General features: G+C 38.0%; 3 protein-coding genes across 3 annotated transcripts in view; 2 read left to right on the forward strand and 1 right to left on the reverse strand.

Moving 5' to 3' along the window:
* The first annotated feature begins 3,751 nt into the window (after nt 1-3,751).
* LOC141819395 (protein DETOXIFICATION 16) lies at nt 3,752-8,027 on the forward strand. The gene is made up of 8 exons (XM_074706707.1): nt 3,752-4,039; nt 6,002-6,546; nt 6,643-6,729; nt 6,883-6,939; nt 7,025-7,263; nt 7,351-7,469; nt 7,568-7,654; nt 7,727-8,027. Exons 1-8 carry the CDS (start codon nt 3,782-3,784, stop codon nt 7,823-7,825), a joined length of 1,491 nt encoding a protein of 496 aa, XP_074562808.1. The 5' UTR covers nt 3,752-3,781; the 3' UTR covers nt 7,826-8,027.
* Nucleotides 8,014-12,157, reverse strand: LOC141819406 (beta-glucuronosyltransferase GlcAT14A-like). Its single transcript, XM_074706712.1, has 4 exons — nt 11,551-12,157; nt 9,169-9,244; nt 8,976-9,091; nt 8,014-8,892 (listed from the first exon to the last, which is right to left on the reverse strand). The coding sequence occupies exons 1-4, from the start codon at nt 12,104-12,106 to the stop codon at nt 8,378-8,380; spliced, it is 1,263 nt and encodes a 420-aa protein (XP_074562813.1). The 5' UTR covers nt 12,107-12,157; the 3' UTR covers nt 8,014-8,377.
* Nucleotides 12,158-13,759: 1,602 nt separating this feature from the next.
* LOC141822251 (kinetochore protein NDC80 homolog) overlaps nt 13,760-17,347 on the forward strand; it is a 13,206-nt gene continuing 9,618 nt past the window's right edge. The window contains exons 1-3 of the mRNA XM_074709695.1: nt 13,760-13,803; nt 13,885-14,916; nt 16,994-17,240. Coding sequence (XP_074565796.1) covers nt 13,760-13,803; nt 13,885-14,916; nt 16,994-17,240 — 1,323 coding nt within the window. The remainder of the gene's footprint in view (nt 13,804-13,884; nt 14,917-16,993; nt 17,241-17,347) is intronic.

Consider the following 17,347-nt stretch of genomic DNA (forward strand, 5'->3'; position numbering starts at 1 on the left):
AAATTAAGAAAAACTATATAGACACAAAACTAATATTTACAAATAATAATGTGATTATTAAGTAATCATATAATCAAGTATAAATATAGGTATAAAATATAATTTAATATTATTTAGTTCAACTTATGCAATTTATTGCTAATAAAAAGAAATAAAACATAATCAATTTAATATTTACTAAGTTGCCTTTCATTCAAATAAATTAAATTAAATTAATAAAATTAATAACGATAATAAAATATTATAATATATAATAAAAAATACAATAGAATTTATTTATAATTTTAAAATAAATTTATATATTTTTAATGAAATATTTTATTAAAATATTTATTTTAATAAAATAATTTATTAAATTAATAAATATAATTCTTTAATTTTATTTTTTAAAATTTAAAAAATATGTATATTTTTTAATTTGATGGTTCATGATTGAGATTACGATTTGATGGATCAACAAGATAAGACGACAAAGTCATTAGATATGAATATATTTGTGAATATTTGATTGATTTAATTGTCATCTTTAATTTATTTTATTCTACATAAATAATTATTTAAATTAAAAATTTATTTTTTATTTATCTATATTTGATGGACATCTATATAATCTTGTTTTGTGATCAATAATATTTAAGTTTTTTTAAAAATTTCATATGGTATTAGAGTTTTTGGCTCACACTCTTAGTTCCTCCAAAATCTACGCCAATGGCCTCCTCCATTGTCTCCATCATCTCCACCACACTTTCATTTTCATTAACATGGCAGCCCAAGTTCCTTTACAACTCACTTCCATTGAGTTTTTAATTATTGGCTTGACTCTGCCACATATGATTCCAATCTGCTTACCATATCAGTGGAAGTTCGAGATGCTACATCAAAAATCATCTCGTTTCCTAAATTTATTGAATACGAGTCAAACCGTATATCCAAAATTAATTGGTTCATAAGATTCAAATATTAAAAGGTAGCACTTGATTAATAGAACTGCAAGATTTTGCAAATGGTAAAAAAACAAAATAAAAATATAAATTGGGCGCATAATTCGAATTAGTATATATAGAAAAGAAAATGCAATCCATAAGTTACTGTTCTGAACGGTTATTCCTCGCGGAGCATCCGCATCCGATAGAAAGGACTCCACGTGAGTTTGATTCTCACATTATTGCCGTCCACTGGAAGGACGCCACCAAGGAAGGACAACAGCTCACTACGTACGCATTCCATTAAAAGGCTCACAGTCCTCTACATATACCATATAAAATATATAATTAATTAATTAATTAATTAAACTTATCGACTTTATATATATAGAAATGCTCCGCTGCGCGCCGGTTTCCTATGCGCCCGTGCGCAACAGCGAGATCACCGTCCATCACGCGATCGCAAACCCATCGGACCGTCTAAAACTGAAAATGCACAGTAAACACGCCTCCGACCCCCTAGCCACTGTCACCGCTGCCGCCTCGCTGTCCGACCACCGCCGGCCGCGGGACTGGGCCCGATCGACACGCCACTCGCCGGTGCACTGCCGGCGGTCCTTCCTCGGCCGGTCTCTGACCGCGATTTGACCGGAAATCGATCACGATTTGGTCCACAGTGGCTGTGTGCCACTGACAGCAGTTTCCGACCGAATTCGGATGGCCGACGGTGGCCGGATAGCGACGCGGCAGCAGGAACAATGGCGGGGGATCGGAGTGTCACAGAAATACCTATCGCACGGCGGAGCATTTTTGTATATATATATACTTGGGCATACTTCTCGTGCCTCTAAACCGTTACCGTCCAAATTGACTACAAAGAAGTCATATGCTTCTGCAGTGCCTTATTAAGATGAGGCATATAGTTAAAGGTCTTAACTTTATAATATACTCGAACTTCTAATCCCTCTTTAAAAACTTACAACATCTGCCTCACAGTACTCATCTTCTGTCGTACTACAGTACTCATCTTCTGTCGTATATCTAACTAAGCGTGTATTCTAATGCATGAGACTCTATTAACTACTGAGCAACTAAATAAGAGGTGCTTTTAAGTTTCATTCTTTTTTAATTGAGATTTATATTTTAGTTGATAATTTTAATATTTATTAGTTAGATTAGATTTATTCTGTAATTGATAATTTTTTATGGGTTGAAGTTATATTTGATCGAGGTATTTTTAATTTTTGATTGATCGTAGTTAGATTTTTAATTTTTGATTGATCGTAGTTATTTCTTTAACAAATTATATTTGAAAGTTTAGGAAAAAAATTTTCTTCCAATGTTACTAATAAAGAAGTGGAATTTGACAATTACATTATTACTATGTAACTAATGATCATAACTTTCAGCTAAAAAATTAATCTTTTAGAGTGCACCGAATTATTCTTTTAAATTTTATTAATAAAATTAAATATCATTAATACTTATATATAAAAAAGTCATTTTAAAAAAATAATATTTATTTAAAAATATTAAGATCCTAATTATTTTCTACCTAGGATCTTAAAGAGTATTAAGACGGCCCTCTCCGAATATAAGAGGGCAGGTCTTGTAAATACATAAGGAAGTTTCTCCTTAGTATGCGTACGCCTACTTCAGCAGCAGCATTTAACAAAAGATAAAATTCGTTATTTCAGCGGTCCTACACGGTTAATCTCACGCTTATTTATGAGGAGGTAAATCGATAAGTTACAGAATTGACTACGACAGAGAAGAGCGTTGTTTCGATTTTTTGACATTCGACATTCGATTCTAACTCACTTTAGTAACTCTGTTTCGTCACAATCAACTTAATTATGTATGAGAGCAGTCTGCGTACATCCACAAGTTAGGGTTTGGATGCCTACTTTAACTTCTACTTTATTGTTACATATGAATTAATAGGAAATGTACATATGTATAAGACAATGAATAAGTTTTCATAATGAGATTATATTTTTCCAACTAATATAAAATGGATTGCTCTACTGCTTTTTGCCGGCACATAATTAATTAATTTGGTTGTCATAAAAAATAAACCGAGTGATGATAATGAAGTTGGAATAAATAAGAAATTAAGTAATCATATATATTAAGATGTATATGAAATAAAACTAAATGTAATGATTTAATATAATTGAATCATGTAGCAACTCAATCAACTTCTCGACTTTACTCCTATTCACTTGGTGGTCCAAACAAAGTTCACTTGACTCGATCAACTTGCTCAAATCGATTTAACAAGAGAATTAATAGAGCCTATAGTTTAATAGGATTAATGCATACAATATTTAGACTTTCCAAATTAGTTGATTTTTGAGATTTAAAATTAATTGAAAATGTGAATTAATTCCCTACATTGAGAATTAATTTAAATTTAAATTTCGACTAAATAAAATAGACTATTTATCTATTATCTTTCGTGACAAAAATAATTTGAAATCGATGAAAGTTTTTCAATATATGACAATAAAACTAAATGTAATGATTTAATATAATATTATCATCGATTAGCCTGCCACACCGTAGATTCCTTTCCGTAAGTGGATAAGAAACCTTCCTAACGATAAATTAAAAAAATAACACCGCTTTGAATTTTTGCCAAAAAAAAAAAACACATTTAAGCAGAATTGTGGAAACGTCACATTTCCTTACGTTCGTTTTTACTCACAAGTCTACCTTTTTTCCCGGGTGGGTCCCACTTGAATAACCAATCAAAACTAGTAACGAAGCGACAGGTCCATAAATGCGGCGCGAAGATGGAACGGTGAGAGAGCAGAGCCCAGCGAGTCAAAGCGGGGCGGCGGCATCGATCATCGATGGAAGCGCCAAGCCTCGACGCTGCTCTCATCTCCGGCGGCGAAGGAGGAGGAGGAGGAACTAGGACCGCCGGGGAGCTTTTCTTGGCAGAGGTGAAGAGGCAGCTGTGGTTGGCCGGCCCGATCGTTGCCGCCAGCTTGTTGCAAAACATTCTCCAGGTCATCTCCGTCATGTTCGTCGGCCACCTCGGCGAGCTCGCCCTCTCGGGCGCCTCCATGGCCACCTCCTTCGCCGGCGTTACTGGCTTCAGCTTTTTGGTACGTCAAGTAGTATTTTCGATCCATCCCTCCGCTTTTCTACATATATGTTTACATTTCGCGTCTGGTTGATTAGGAAAACCAGTTCGTCGACTCAATCATTCCATGCTTCAATCTTGTTTTAATCCATTACTGATTTCCATGGCAAGCCCTATATCACTGTTTTGTTTCATAATATGATACTATATATATATCTAATCAGGGCAAACGATGACTTAGAGAGGATGAAAACGATGAGATCTCTCATCCATCATTTTGGTTTTGCCCAAATCACTCTAAACCCTAAAAGCCTTAATTGGATTCTGTATTTGAGAACCCATTTTGTGATTGGAGGAGGGCAACATGCTCATTCAACACTGATCACCTGAACATGTGTCACTCAAAATGTGCTTTGCCATTTCAAATCAAAATCAAAGAGGTGTAACCACTCTCAATCTTTGGTGTAATCATTGCCTTCTCCCTTTCTCCTAGCTCTCTAAGAGTTCTAAGGTGCCAAAAGTTATCCCAATCTCGATATGTGGAGTGCTCCTATTTCAAAACGAAGGTGATTGTATTTTGGGGGATGGTTGCTGCAATCATAAACATCTGAATGAGTTAAATATCACTTTAAAGAAAGAGGGTTCAATCTTCATCTCAACTCTACGACTTACTAGACGGGGAGTATTGACTAAGGTGAGACGATTCATCGCCAACAATAAATAATTTTAAGATGATATTTGACAATCATGACTGAAGAAATTATCTTGGAGTAGTGGAAAATGCACAAGCAATCCTTTAAATACTCAAAAGTGTTGGGATGTTTGTTTAAGGCAAAGGTAAAGCCTAAACAAGTAAAAATAGTGTCCAAAATGATCGACTGCATATTTATTTCTTGGATATGCAAGGAACAATAGCATGTATCACTTTCTAGTCCCCAAATAAAAAAATAATAGACATGCATAAAGGTGCAAATATTGACTAAAAGAATACGATATTCTTTGAAGATGTCTTTCAACATAGAAGTTAGGAACAGGTAAGTTCTAATAAGAGAGCTTATGAGTTTGGCATTGTTAATCATCCATTTCGTGAAGAACCATGATGCAACAAGAGATCCAAAATGATGAAAACTTTTGGACTTGTTTTTTTTTACCCTGTATCTTAAACAAATCAACCAATGGTGAATTCATAAGCACCACTATGGAAGGAAATTATAAATAATAATGTAGAATTCATAATGGAAAATCACACATGGGAATGATACATCTCTCATTAAATAATAAGGCGTTAAGCTTATGTGGATTCTAAAAAGTAAATAGATAAGTACAAGGCTCAACTTATAGCCAAGGGGTTTCAGTAAAAGGAAGTACTTGACTATTTTAATACCTATTCGCCTATGACAAGAATCATGTTTATTTGAGTGTTGATCACCGTAGCAACAATACATGACCTCGAGATTCACTAAATGGACGTCAAGATAACCTTCTTGAGTGGTGAACTCAAGGAAGAGATCTACATAGAACAACCCGAAGAGTTTGTTAGTATGAGACATTAGACCAAGATATTTAAACTCATTAAAAATTGAGGTATAGGCTTAAAACGGGCACTAATGCAATGATATGAAAATTTTAACAAAGTAATATCGCAAATTGGGTTTTAGATTAACGAGTATGTATAATTAATGTGTTTGCATAAGGCATACATGATAGTCGTATGTTGATGATATGCTAATCATTGACAGTGGTCATAAAATAATAAAGACAACCACGAAAATGTTAAGGAAACATTATCCATCCACCCAACTGGGCTTATTCATCATCCTTGTATTTTCCATCCATTGGAGTAAACAGATTCTTCGTGAACTTGTGCTCAAACTTTTGATCTTTTGCCTTTTGATATGCTACACTGCAGAAGTGATCAAATACAATGCGATATGGTAGAGTGTTGCTTTCTTTTATATTGTAATCGATGTCTTATTCTTCATAGCTGGGAATGAGTACAGCATTGGATACTATGTGTGGGCAAGCTTTTGGAGCAAAGCAGTACCATATGCTGGGCATACACATGCAGAGAGCCATGCTTGTTCTAACACTAGTTTGCATTCCAGTTGCTGTGATCTGGTTCTACACAGGTCCAATTCTTAGTCTGTTTGGTCAAGATCCAGAAATAGCTGCAGAAGCTGGAGCCTATTCTCGATGGATGATTCCCACCCTTTTCGCGTATGGCCTCATACAGTGTCATAACAGGTTCCTCCAGACACAGAACATTGTGTTCCCAATGATGCTGATCACCGGCTTTACCGCTCTGTTGCACATTCTCTTGTGCTGGATTCTGGTGTACAAATCTGGCCTTGGAAGCAGGGGTGCTGCCTTGGCAAATGGCATCTCTTATTGGACGATTCTGCTGCTCTTGGGATTGTATGTGAGGCTGTCTCCTGCCTGCAAAAAGACTTGGCTTGGCTTCTCGAAGGAGGCTTTGAATGACTTCTCTCACTTCATCAAATTAGCAGTTCCTTCAGCTACTATGGTATGGTAAGAGACATCATTTCCTCAATAGTGCATTGTTTCTTGCATTATTTCTGATGATTTCTTCATAATCTATGCTCTCATAAACATAATTCACAACAGTTTCGAGTTCTGGTCGTTCGAGTTGCTTGTTCTTCTCTCGGGTATTCTTCCAAATCCAAAGTTAGAAACATCAGTGTTGTCAATAAGGTAATGCTTCTTTGGGCATTCAAATTATGCATTTTCTGATGAATTTATTGTAGTTTTGCATGCTCAAATGTTAAGTTGATGACTCATTCCAAAATCAGCTCAACCGAAAATCCAATGTAAATAATTGCTTCAATATTTTCTTTCTTATCTCAGCCTTAACACTGCTTCAATGGTATTCATGGTCCCTTTTGGCTTTGGAGCTGCAGTGAGGTTAGTATGATGAACAAAGAAGAATTAACTTTCCTTCTGATCTACATTGTTGGTGCCTATAACTTGCATGATTTGTTCCTCTTAGCACACGCGTTTCGAATGAACTTGGAGCTGGCCGTCCACGAGATGCAAAGTTAGCGGTAAAGGTCGTGGTATTCCTGGCCATTGCAGAAGGCTTGCTAGTAGGCTCAACCATGATCCTGGTGAGAAATATATGGGGTTTCGCTTACACTAATGTCGATGAAGTTGTTAAATACGTAGCCATTATGATGCCAATTCTTGCTTCCTCAAACATGCTTGATGGAGTCCAATGCGTGCTCTCAGGTGCTGTGCTAAATAAGATGAAGTTTCTTGATTCAAAATTTGTTAGCACTTCTCCTTGGAAGTAATAATCCTTCCTTGATCATCTAGGTGTTGCGAGAGGATGTGGGTGGCAAAAGATTGGTGCTTTTATTAATCTTGGAGCTTATTATGTCGTCGGCATTCCTGCAGCTGTTCTATTAGCTTTTGGTCTCCATGTTGGTGGCAAGGCAGGAACTTTCTTGTTTGCGAAGTTCTTGTTCTCGTGTTAGATCATGCTGGTGCACTTTACATTGCAACCTCTAAAAGTTCTTCTGGTGAATGACAGGGTCTGTGGATCGGCATAATCTGTGGTCTTGCTGTGCAAGTTTTGCTGCTTTCGAGCGTTACATACTTCACTAACTGGGAGAAGGAAGTAAGTAAATATCTATCTACTCCATTGATGCTGATCATGTTTCTAAATCCACACATTGTGACTTCTTTTCAGGCTAATAAGGCAAAGGAGAGAGTGTTCAATTCCTCCATTCCCAAAGATATGCAACCTGATGTGTGTGACAAGCTGAGTCTGAGTGTTCAATTCCTCTGATTGGGAGCAGTCTTCTGAAGGCAGAGCAGAGACAGCAAATAGGAGCAATAATTTGTACTTGTTTCTCCAGCAAATTTGCTTTGTAATTGAAATTGGAGAAGGGGAACCTATATAATTACATCAGTATGAAACTATTATCATCTTCTGTACGAGCTAACCATGGAGAACAACCGTACCAAAATAATTTTTTCTTTAGATTCTATCAGATGTCTCCTTACCAAGATAATAAGGGCTATGAATCCAAAACCCACCTTCAACAAAATGGGGGTTTGCTTTCATATTTACTATCTAGAAAAAGAAAAACACTTACAAAAAGTTTACCCAACGACAGTGAAGATCAAATGGGAGATGTGGAATGTTGTGGAACTGAGCCCCAGAAGAAATGTGTTCCCTTCCAAGTCGTTTCTTCCCTACCTGCAAGGAACTTACTGTCGTCGCAAAGCATTGTGTCTACTGCAGCTAAAACTGTGCATAAACACCCGCCAGCCTCCAAACAATGATCTGCCACCCTAACTTTGGCATCACCTGAAGTGGGCTAATTTTGTCTCTTGATCATCTCAAGCAAGAATTAGATTCTGACCTCCAATCATTCAAGAGCTTTTGCATCAGATGTGCAAACTGTTTTGCTCGCGGCCCAGGCTCGACAATGTCAGCGTAACCCCATTGAGAGCATGGATCCATCCACCACTTCTTCGCAGAACACCAAGCCCCAGGCACAGCCTTATTGTTCCGACGTTTCAGTATTGTGCTGTCGATTTTATCGAGCACTGCATCACCATGGCGGAACTGTCTAGCAAAAGGAGCACCACTTTTTATCATCTCAGCATAATCTGTGGTGTTAAGAAAGCGAGGTTCTATTCCTGGAGGATCATCCCACACCATATACCTTAGGTCACTGTTCACTGTTGTATTCTGGAAATCAGCTGAGTTGCATATGACCGAATGGAAATAACTTTCCTGGGATAGAATCACATTTGTGAAGTACAAGAGAAGCGTCCGAGGCAGATTGTCCCAACCCAGTATACAGTACTCTACAAATGATCTGCTGAGGATAATCCATGGAGATCCTGTTTGGCAAAAGTTTGAAAGAAAATATTAGATGAATCTCCGTAAGCTTGAAACACATGGAGTGTAAATTTAAGATTGGTACCTGTGACGAACTTGAAAGATTCAGGAATATCTCGATTTTCTGAAGCTTGGAAGTAATTCTTCCTCTTTGCCAAATAGATCCCTGCGTCCACTATAATTGGTTGAACTCTTTGTTCTCTGCAAGGCCGTAAATCAAAGTTAAGGGGCATAAGTAGATACAACTTCAGTATCAATGGACAATTGTTCATGCTTACTCTTTCCATCCAAGATCACTAGTGTGATCCATGAAGCTAAGGTTCCTCGGAACATCAGAGAAAACATAAATCAAATCTGCACAAATGAAAGAAAATGATCATTTGATTTATGATTAATTATTCAAATCTGCCGTGCTGATTATAGAGTAGCTAGACAGTTCCTTTATCCATCCAAAAAATTGCACTCGTAACACAATTGCAGGAATAAAGTCCACTTTGACATGACCAGGCGCCATGACATTTAGTTTGCTAAACCAACATTTAGTTTTTTGATGTTATGCAATAGATAAAGTGATATAGAAGCACCAAGCTAGAATTCTGCAATTTATGTAAGAAATTAAGTCTTAGAGTGCTGATGGTTAATTCATCAGAAGACACAATGGCATGCTGAGCAAACTTGTTCATGTAGTTGCGTTAGGATGCCCATGACCATCTTTAGATTGTTTTCACATGTTACAAATCGTAAGACAATTGTTTGAATATATTTCAATACACAACAAAAGGTGAACTTTTACAAAGGTTAATCTTAACAAACAAAGGTCTAACTACTGCTCAATCATTTTAATCTCATGGAGTATGTCTTAGGAATAACAAAACTAATAATAGAAAGCTTGCTGCAGATAACTGCTGATTAGTAATCAATAGTCATTAGAGTTGGCAGAACTCCTACAGTATTTATTCTTAGCATGTTCTATGTAGGTAACAGTAGCAAATAGGGCTGTAAATGAATCGAATGTTCATGAACAAGTTTAGTGTTCGGCTTAGTAAGAGTTTGCTTATGTCCGTTCAATACATACAAGATCAATTAAATAAACAAGTTTGAACAACTTGTTAAACTAAACAAACAAGCTTGAATACATATGTATTCAACTCATTAATATTCATAAACAACGTTCATGAACATTGTTCGTAAACAATATTTGTGAATCATGTTCATCAATAAAACTCTTATCAATATGCTAAATAAAGAAATAAAGTTTCAAAATGAACAAATAAATTTGTATTATCAAGCTTAATAATCAACCAAACAAATTTAAAAGGTAAAAGTTTCAAACAATCAAACAAACTTGAATTAAGAGTTCGATGACATTTAAACAAACCAAGCTCAAGTCAAGCTTGAGCCAAACTCAAGCTCATATAAAGGAAACCAAACCAAGCTTGAACAATCATATTAAAAGCTTGATTCATTTTAGGCTCAGTTTGGCTTGGTTACCTTATCAAACAAGCTTGAACACCATAAAGTTTGGCTCGGCTTGACTTATTTACAGCCCTACTAACAAACAAACAAGAACAGAAACATGGTTAATGTGATAACTATTTGCAATTTGCATGGATATTTTCTTTTGATTTCTGTAAAGGTTAAACAACCAATTCAGATGAGAATATAACATAAAATTCACACCACGGTCCATACTGCATTCAGCTATTCATCTTTTAAATGGTAATTTTTGTAGATCATCCAAGTAACTTGTTACACTAATGACAATGAAGGGACACTTACTAATTCACTTGTCAGGTTGTACCAAAGCACAGAAAACTTACGCATACATTCATTGTTGTGAAGTTAAAACACAAGGTAATTACCCTAAAGAGACAGATAAAGAAATCCCAGTTGACTGCATGATAGAACAAAAGAAGTGTTAAGGTTGGTCAAGGAACAGGTAGGTACATCAAAGTCACATATGTAGTCAATGATTAGGTGCCATCTGATTGTGTTCCAATTTCCTGACATTAAGCAAATTTTGTTCATCATCTCGTTAGTAAAGGGACTCAAGACAGGTTTTTTTTTTCTTTATAAAAAGTTTGACACGCTCAAGGATGGAAATGAAGCAAGGAGGTGTGTGGTATTGGTCCCATTAAGGGCAGGTAATTTGCGAATACAACACATAGTAATGGTGATGGGCCTTAATATGATTGGATGCTCAAAGACAGAAGCAGTGTGTTTGATGGTCAAGGAAGTTGAAGAAGACACTTGATGACCAATAGAAGTGCTAGAAGTTTGTCGGTGTTTCAGCTAATGCTAATACGTAGCCAAAGAACAGATTTGAGGCAGTTTTGTTTGTGTATTACACTGATAATTCATGCCATGCCAGGGATAACACGAAGTTGGTCTAGCTCAACAAGAAGATGAATAATATCGAATAAGATCAGGTGAGATCTTCAAAGTAAAAGTCAAATTAGATGTAGATTAGAGAGAAGCAATTTTCCAGAGTCCCATCCCTCGGATTGTTTGGTCTTGATTACTCGTCTAAAAGAGAAAGATCCGAAAATTTTCCTACAGGAGTGTAAATAAAGTTTCGATTTTCCCCTTTCTTTGGGCCAATACCTAGATTCGAATCAACAATCAAGACAGCATCCATCTGAAGACAAAATTACACGTACCATCTTGCGTGATGAGCGGATAGTCGGCCGCATTCAACGTAACGAACCAATCCCAGCCATCGTCCAGCCGGAGGAGCGCCGACGCAGCGTGGAGAGTGGCGGCGAGACCGGAGGAGCCCATCGGTGTCATCGCCCCGGCCTTCCCTACAACATCCACGTTCCCGAACGCCCGGGCGGCCGGGATCGTGAGCCAGACCCTGGCAGCGAGATCGCTCCGCTCAGACTCAGGCGCATCGGCGGAGAGGTGGAGAAGGTACCGGTTCCTGGGGTGATAGACGGCAAGGAGGAGGCGCAGGACGCGCCGAACATCTCCTCGGCCGCCAGCTATGTAGTACGCGAAGGCGGGCAGGTGGGCGGCGCCGCGATGGACGTCGGCGGGACTCGGGCAGCGCGCGAAGAAGGCAGAGGAGGCCTTTAACCCAGAGATGGCGGAAAGCACGAGGATAACGGACACGAAGCAGACGGAGACGAACGGGAACATCAATTTCTCTGCCGAGGTGGGCGCGCCCCAGTGCCGGCGGCCGAGCGCAGCCGGAGCCTGCAACCGCGGGATCATGGCGACTGCAGCGAGCTACGACTCCATCCGGCCACCAGATCCGGATCAGCACTGAGCCTCAGCGTAGATCCGACGAGGTCGAGGAGGAGCCGAACAGGCAAGAGAACCAGGGCGAATGGCGAGCCGAAACGTGTCCATAACGGTGAACTTTGAAGTAGATAATGCAGGTGTATAAACATCATTATGAGCGAATTAAATGATAATTAAGAAAAATGCAGTTGGTAGATTCCGTGCGTTGATTAGTCTCTCATGATAATGACATTAAAAATGATGATTAAACTTGTATTAAGCAGCAAAACCAGATAGGTTTGCATCTTGAAATTATCGGCACGTTTATTTTATCAGGGTTAACTCTGATGTGTGATAAATCTTTGAATAATAAGAGACTGATAAACAATTAGCATTTACTTTTTAATTTCAAATAGCATGTAAACAGGAGTATAATAATGAGTTTAAGCAAGTTAAATATCTAGTGATAATAATAATAATAATAATAATAATAATAATAATAATAATAATAATAATAATAAGTAATTTTAATGAAATAACCCATGAACAAAAGTATACTTATTCATCAATTAGGATTTCTAACTGAGATTCATTATCACATCTAATGCCAATTTACTATATATCAACACACCGATTTACCCTTTAAACATTTAAAGGACATCATCAAAAGCTAAGTTAAAAAAACTTATGTCACGATTCCGGTCTAAGTATAAGGTGGGGTCAAATTCTCGATAAATCATAGAAGATTAACTTTTAAAGATGACGTGATAATAACTTCTGAAATAAGGAGATGACAAAGAATTGACAGGAGTGAGAAGAGTCGGTTGAAGGAGTTGGTAGGAATAGTAAAACTCAATTGAAGGAGTTGACTATCTCTAAAAAAAACTTAGCTAGAGATTAGAAGTTGGCTAAAACACACCTTAGCAATAACCCTTTGATGCTCAAGTCAAAATAGAATGGAAAAATAAATGAAAAATATAGAATATTATTATGATCTTAGAGATTGCATATCTTCGATTAAAGTGATGAATTTTTTATTCTCAAGGTATGATCTCGATAAAGCCAAGGTAATACCCTCTTCTAGTGATTAATTATAACTTTTCGATTTATCTCTTCATAGATGGTCGTGAGATTGACTGTGTGAGACTATTGGGATGGCTAAGATGACGAATTTCACTTTTATATAACGAAGGAAAGATGAATTTTTTTTATAGAAATGAACAAATATGTCTCTTCCTTAATGGAAATTCTCTTTCAATGAGTACCTCTTTTCTCTTATTATAACTGTTCTAAGTCTTTTCAGATGAGTAATTATCTTTTTTTTTGATAAATATCTGTACAATCTTTCATTTGAGTCTTGCAATTGTTGTTTAACTATTATAACTAATAGAACGACAATACCTCGGAGTCAGCTGAAATCTCTCTTGAGATTTTGAGTTTTTTTTATTTGGTTTAACTCTTCATAATTGTTATTCCATTATCAGTTTAATATTTATTCTGACAATTTTATCTTTCTATTATAATAATTCTAAAATAATTTGGTCTTCTTTGAAAATAGACCTTTAAGTTGCATAGCGCATTCCAATTTCAAATTTCGCCGTAAACCATTTTGCACTCGCGAGCGCCAAGCAGCCGAAATTAGGGATGCGAAGAGGACCAGCAGGAGGGGGCGGCGGTGGTGGCGGCGGCGGAGTTGCCCGGCGCTACTCCAAGCTCTCGGTAGGCCAGCCATCTCCCTTCGACGTAGCTCGTTACTTCGACTTCAATTCCGTCGCCAACGGCCGGGATTCCGACGCCAGCCTGGGCAGTAGTCGGCCCTCCTCCGTGGGCGGTCGCCCTGCCTCCGCCGCTCCTTCCGCCCTACTGACGGATCGGTCCGCCCAGGCCGCCGCACTCCGATCCGTCAACGCTTTCCTTGCCTCCCACTCCGCTCCTGTCACCCTTAAGCCCCCTCTCCCCGCCGCACGAGATATTAACGACGCGCTCCGCTTCATCCTCGGTTGCCTCGATTGGCCCTTACACGAGCTCGGTGAGGACCTTCCCTCACTCCTCCATCATCTCCACTGCCCTCTCAAGCTCAATCGCTCAGCCCTCAAGGCGCCCGGCACCCCCCACGCTTGGCCGCATATTCTCTCCGTCCTCCACTGGCTCGTTCAATTCGTCCTCGTAACTGATCACCCCACCGCCTGTGCCTCCCCGCAGACAGATCAGCCCAACGACTTTCTCCTCTTTGTAACTCGCAGCTATTCCCACTTCATCACCGGTGAAGATGGCGCTGTTGAGGATCTCGATGAGGAGTACCTCGGCAAGGCCCAACACCAGGCTGCCAATACTGCTGCAGCCATGGAGGTCCGCGAGAGGGAGGCCAAGGATCTGGAGGCAAAACTTCAAACTTATCGAGCGGAGCCATCAAAGAAGGTGGCCCTGGAAAGGGAGAAGGGGATGCTGGTCGAGGACGTCAAGAAGTTCCAGGCGGTGGTGGACACGTGGGGTGGAAAGGTGGCTGCAATGGAAGCTTCACTGTCGGAGTGGGAGAAGGAGCTAGAGTCCAAGGAAAAGGAGAGCAATAGGTTATGCAAGGAAAATGAAGAATTGCAACGGCGGATTGATACCCAGGCTGTCAACGTGCGTGATATGGATAGGATGAAAAGGGAGATGCAGAGGGTAGAGAGGGACATTGCAGATGTAGAGAGCGGGGGAAATGCATTGGAGGAAAAGGCATGGGAACTTGAGGCAACCACCAGCAGGAAACTCAATGAAATCGAATTGATCTTGGAACAGAGTAATCAGGCTGTTAGAGAGTACGTCTCTACTACTGATCTTGTTCATTACAACCTTAATATTTACCTCTTGATTCTTTTAGATTTTATATTGGAGTTTAGGTAAACATGGAAAATCATTTTTCAGTAATTTTTTTAGATCTTGGAACAGAGAAATCAATGTTTCTTTATTATTATTATTATTTTTGGGGGTCTCTAATGTAGATATATTTGGTGGAGAAGGGTGATAAAGATAATCTGGATTGCCTCTAGTTGAGATGCCTTCACCTTGAAATGTGCTTATCAAGAATGGAGATTGATTAACCTTAAGCTGAGTGGAGTCATAGTGTATGGTGTAAAGGGTACATACCAAGATATGCTTTCATTTTTTTTGACAATGTTTGAAACAAGCTTCAAATACAAATATTAGATAGGCTATTGAAATAGGGATTCTTGAGTCTAATATATGCCCTTTATGTAACTCAAGCTGAATGTAATGAACAAGTTTTTTTTTTTAGTTCTCAAGTGGTCTTTAGTTCAAACTATAAAAGAAATTCTAACTATCGAATAATTATCAAGGTGACTACTTGATCTTTTGAGGAGATCATTTACAAATTTTTTGAGGGTACAAGCAATATTTAAAATCTCATTCTAAGTTGGGGTTTCAGTCCCAGATTGAAAATGACACAATTTAGTGTTACTTTAAATGTGCTGACAATATGGGATCAGTGGTTCCAGTGAGCGGAAGAAAGAAGAAGAGGAAGAGAAGCAACTTACCTAGAGGCATCGTTGGCATTGGAGAAGGCTTGACATTGGTTGTTGTTATGAAGAAGCATTCAATTGTCTCATGGATGGGTTCTACCTGACATCAGCATGACATAGAATTAGGGTTTCAACATAAAACTTGGTCCCCATGGTGAAGGATCAGCTCATGTCAGAAGAAGAAGGGCGAACAAACCCACAAACGCAGGTTGATTTCACTAGTTCTAATGAAGATGAGCTAGCAACAAAAGGAAGAAGATTGTGCTTGTAGATGAATCTGCGGAAGAAATATGTAGCTTTCTTGTTTGTACCAGAGGTTTTAAACCTTCTCGCATGGCAAGTGGAACAAAAAATTTCTCTTGACACGAGATGAAATTTTATACCATAGGTACAAGTGCAAAGGCAAATGAATATGAGATCCTGTTGCTGACTATCTTATACAATAATTGGAAGGAGAGAAATTGTGCAATATTTAATCTCCTTCCTCTCAAATCAGAGTATGGTATTCTGTGATTACTGCTGCAATCTTAGGATTATCTACTTACTAGGGGCAAGAAATTGATTCCTACTTGTATCATGGGTTTCTGTTCAGATCTTTTGAATTGAGTACTAATGTTTCTGCACTGTAGTTTTTCAGATGATACTGACCTGCAGTCTTCTAGATCTAATTTTGTTTTTTTATCTGTTGGTCAAATTTGTGCATAAAGAGGGAGTTTTGAGTTACTGTGGCAAGTATTCAGATTGGTTTATGTTGTGATCAGGTTTTTTCACTAATGTTTCTGGACTATAGCTTTTCAGAAATGCAGAAGCATTCAATTCCATTCTATAAATGTGATGTAGGTTCACTTCTGTTCTGTTTAAATCATACTGTTCAGGTGATAATGTCTGGCAATGCTGATCACTGCTGATTCAACTTCCAGGCTATATAAAAGTTTCAGCTCTTCTCAATTTCAATTAAGTTAGCTGCATTTTTTGATTGATAATGCTTGTTACTTTATGTTTTATTTTTGGTATTATGTTTGCAAAATATGCTGAATTATATGCTACATAAAGTTTTTTCTGTTGCTAAGATATAGAATCTAGATGCTACCAAGCCATCGGGAGTTACATCTTGAAATATTTAGTTTGCTGAACTGAAGTTTGGTTTTTGTACAGTTACATTTTCTTTTCTCTTTCTTTTTTCTGAGGAGGTTGAATGGCTGTGTCATTTATTTTTAGATGTGAGAGATGAGTGAAAGTAACCTTCCAAGATTTTGAGCTTATTGAATATCTGTTGTAGTATTCCTCATTGACGATAATTATGGTCCTTTCTTCTTCTAGACTCATGACTGGTTTTCTTTGTTGTTGCTGATTTCAGGCTAAAGCTAGGGACTGATTTTCAGTATGTGCTAAATGTTAAAGGATCTTCACCAGCTGAGGTAATTGCAGTTGACTACAAGGCTACTCTAAAGCCTGCACTTAATGCTCTTGCTGAAGAGATGAAGAAAATATCTGTCTTAAAGTTGGAGGAGTCGACTACTCTACAAGAACAATCAAGAAAAGATGCTAAAATGCTAGCAGATAAAAGGAGCATTCTTGCTTCTTTGCACTCCAAAATTGACGAGGTTCTTTCTCTTAACAATTTTGACTTTTCGTTGATGCATGTCTTCTAGTAGCTTCAGAATAATTAGCTGGGTACTGGATTCTTGCAATTTCAAATTCTGGTAGTATT

This window comes from Curcuma longa, chromosome 2 (assembly GCF_044706935.1).
Source record: "Curcuma longa cultivar G26 ecotype Majalengka, Jawa Barat chromosome 2, ITB_CL_G26_1.1, whole genome shotgun sequence".
Classification (NCBI taxonomy): Eukaryota; Viridiplantae; Streptophyta; class Magnoliopsida; order Zingiberales; family Zingiberaceae; genus Curcuma; species Curcuma longa.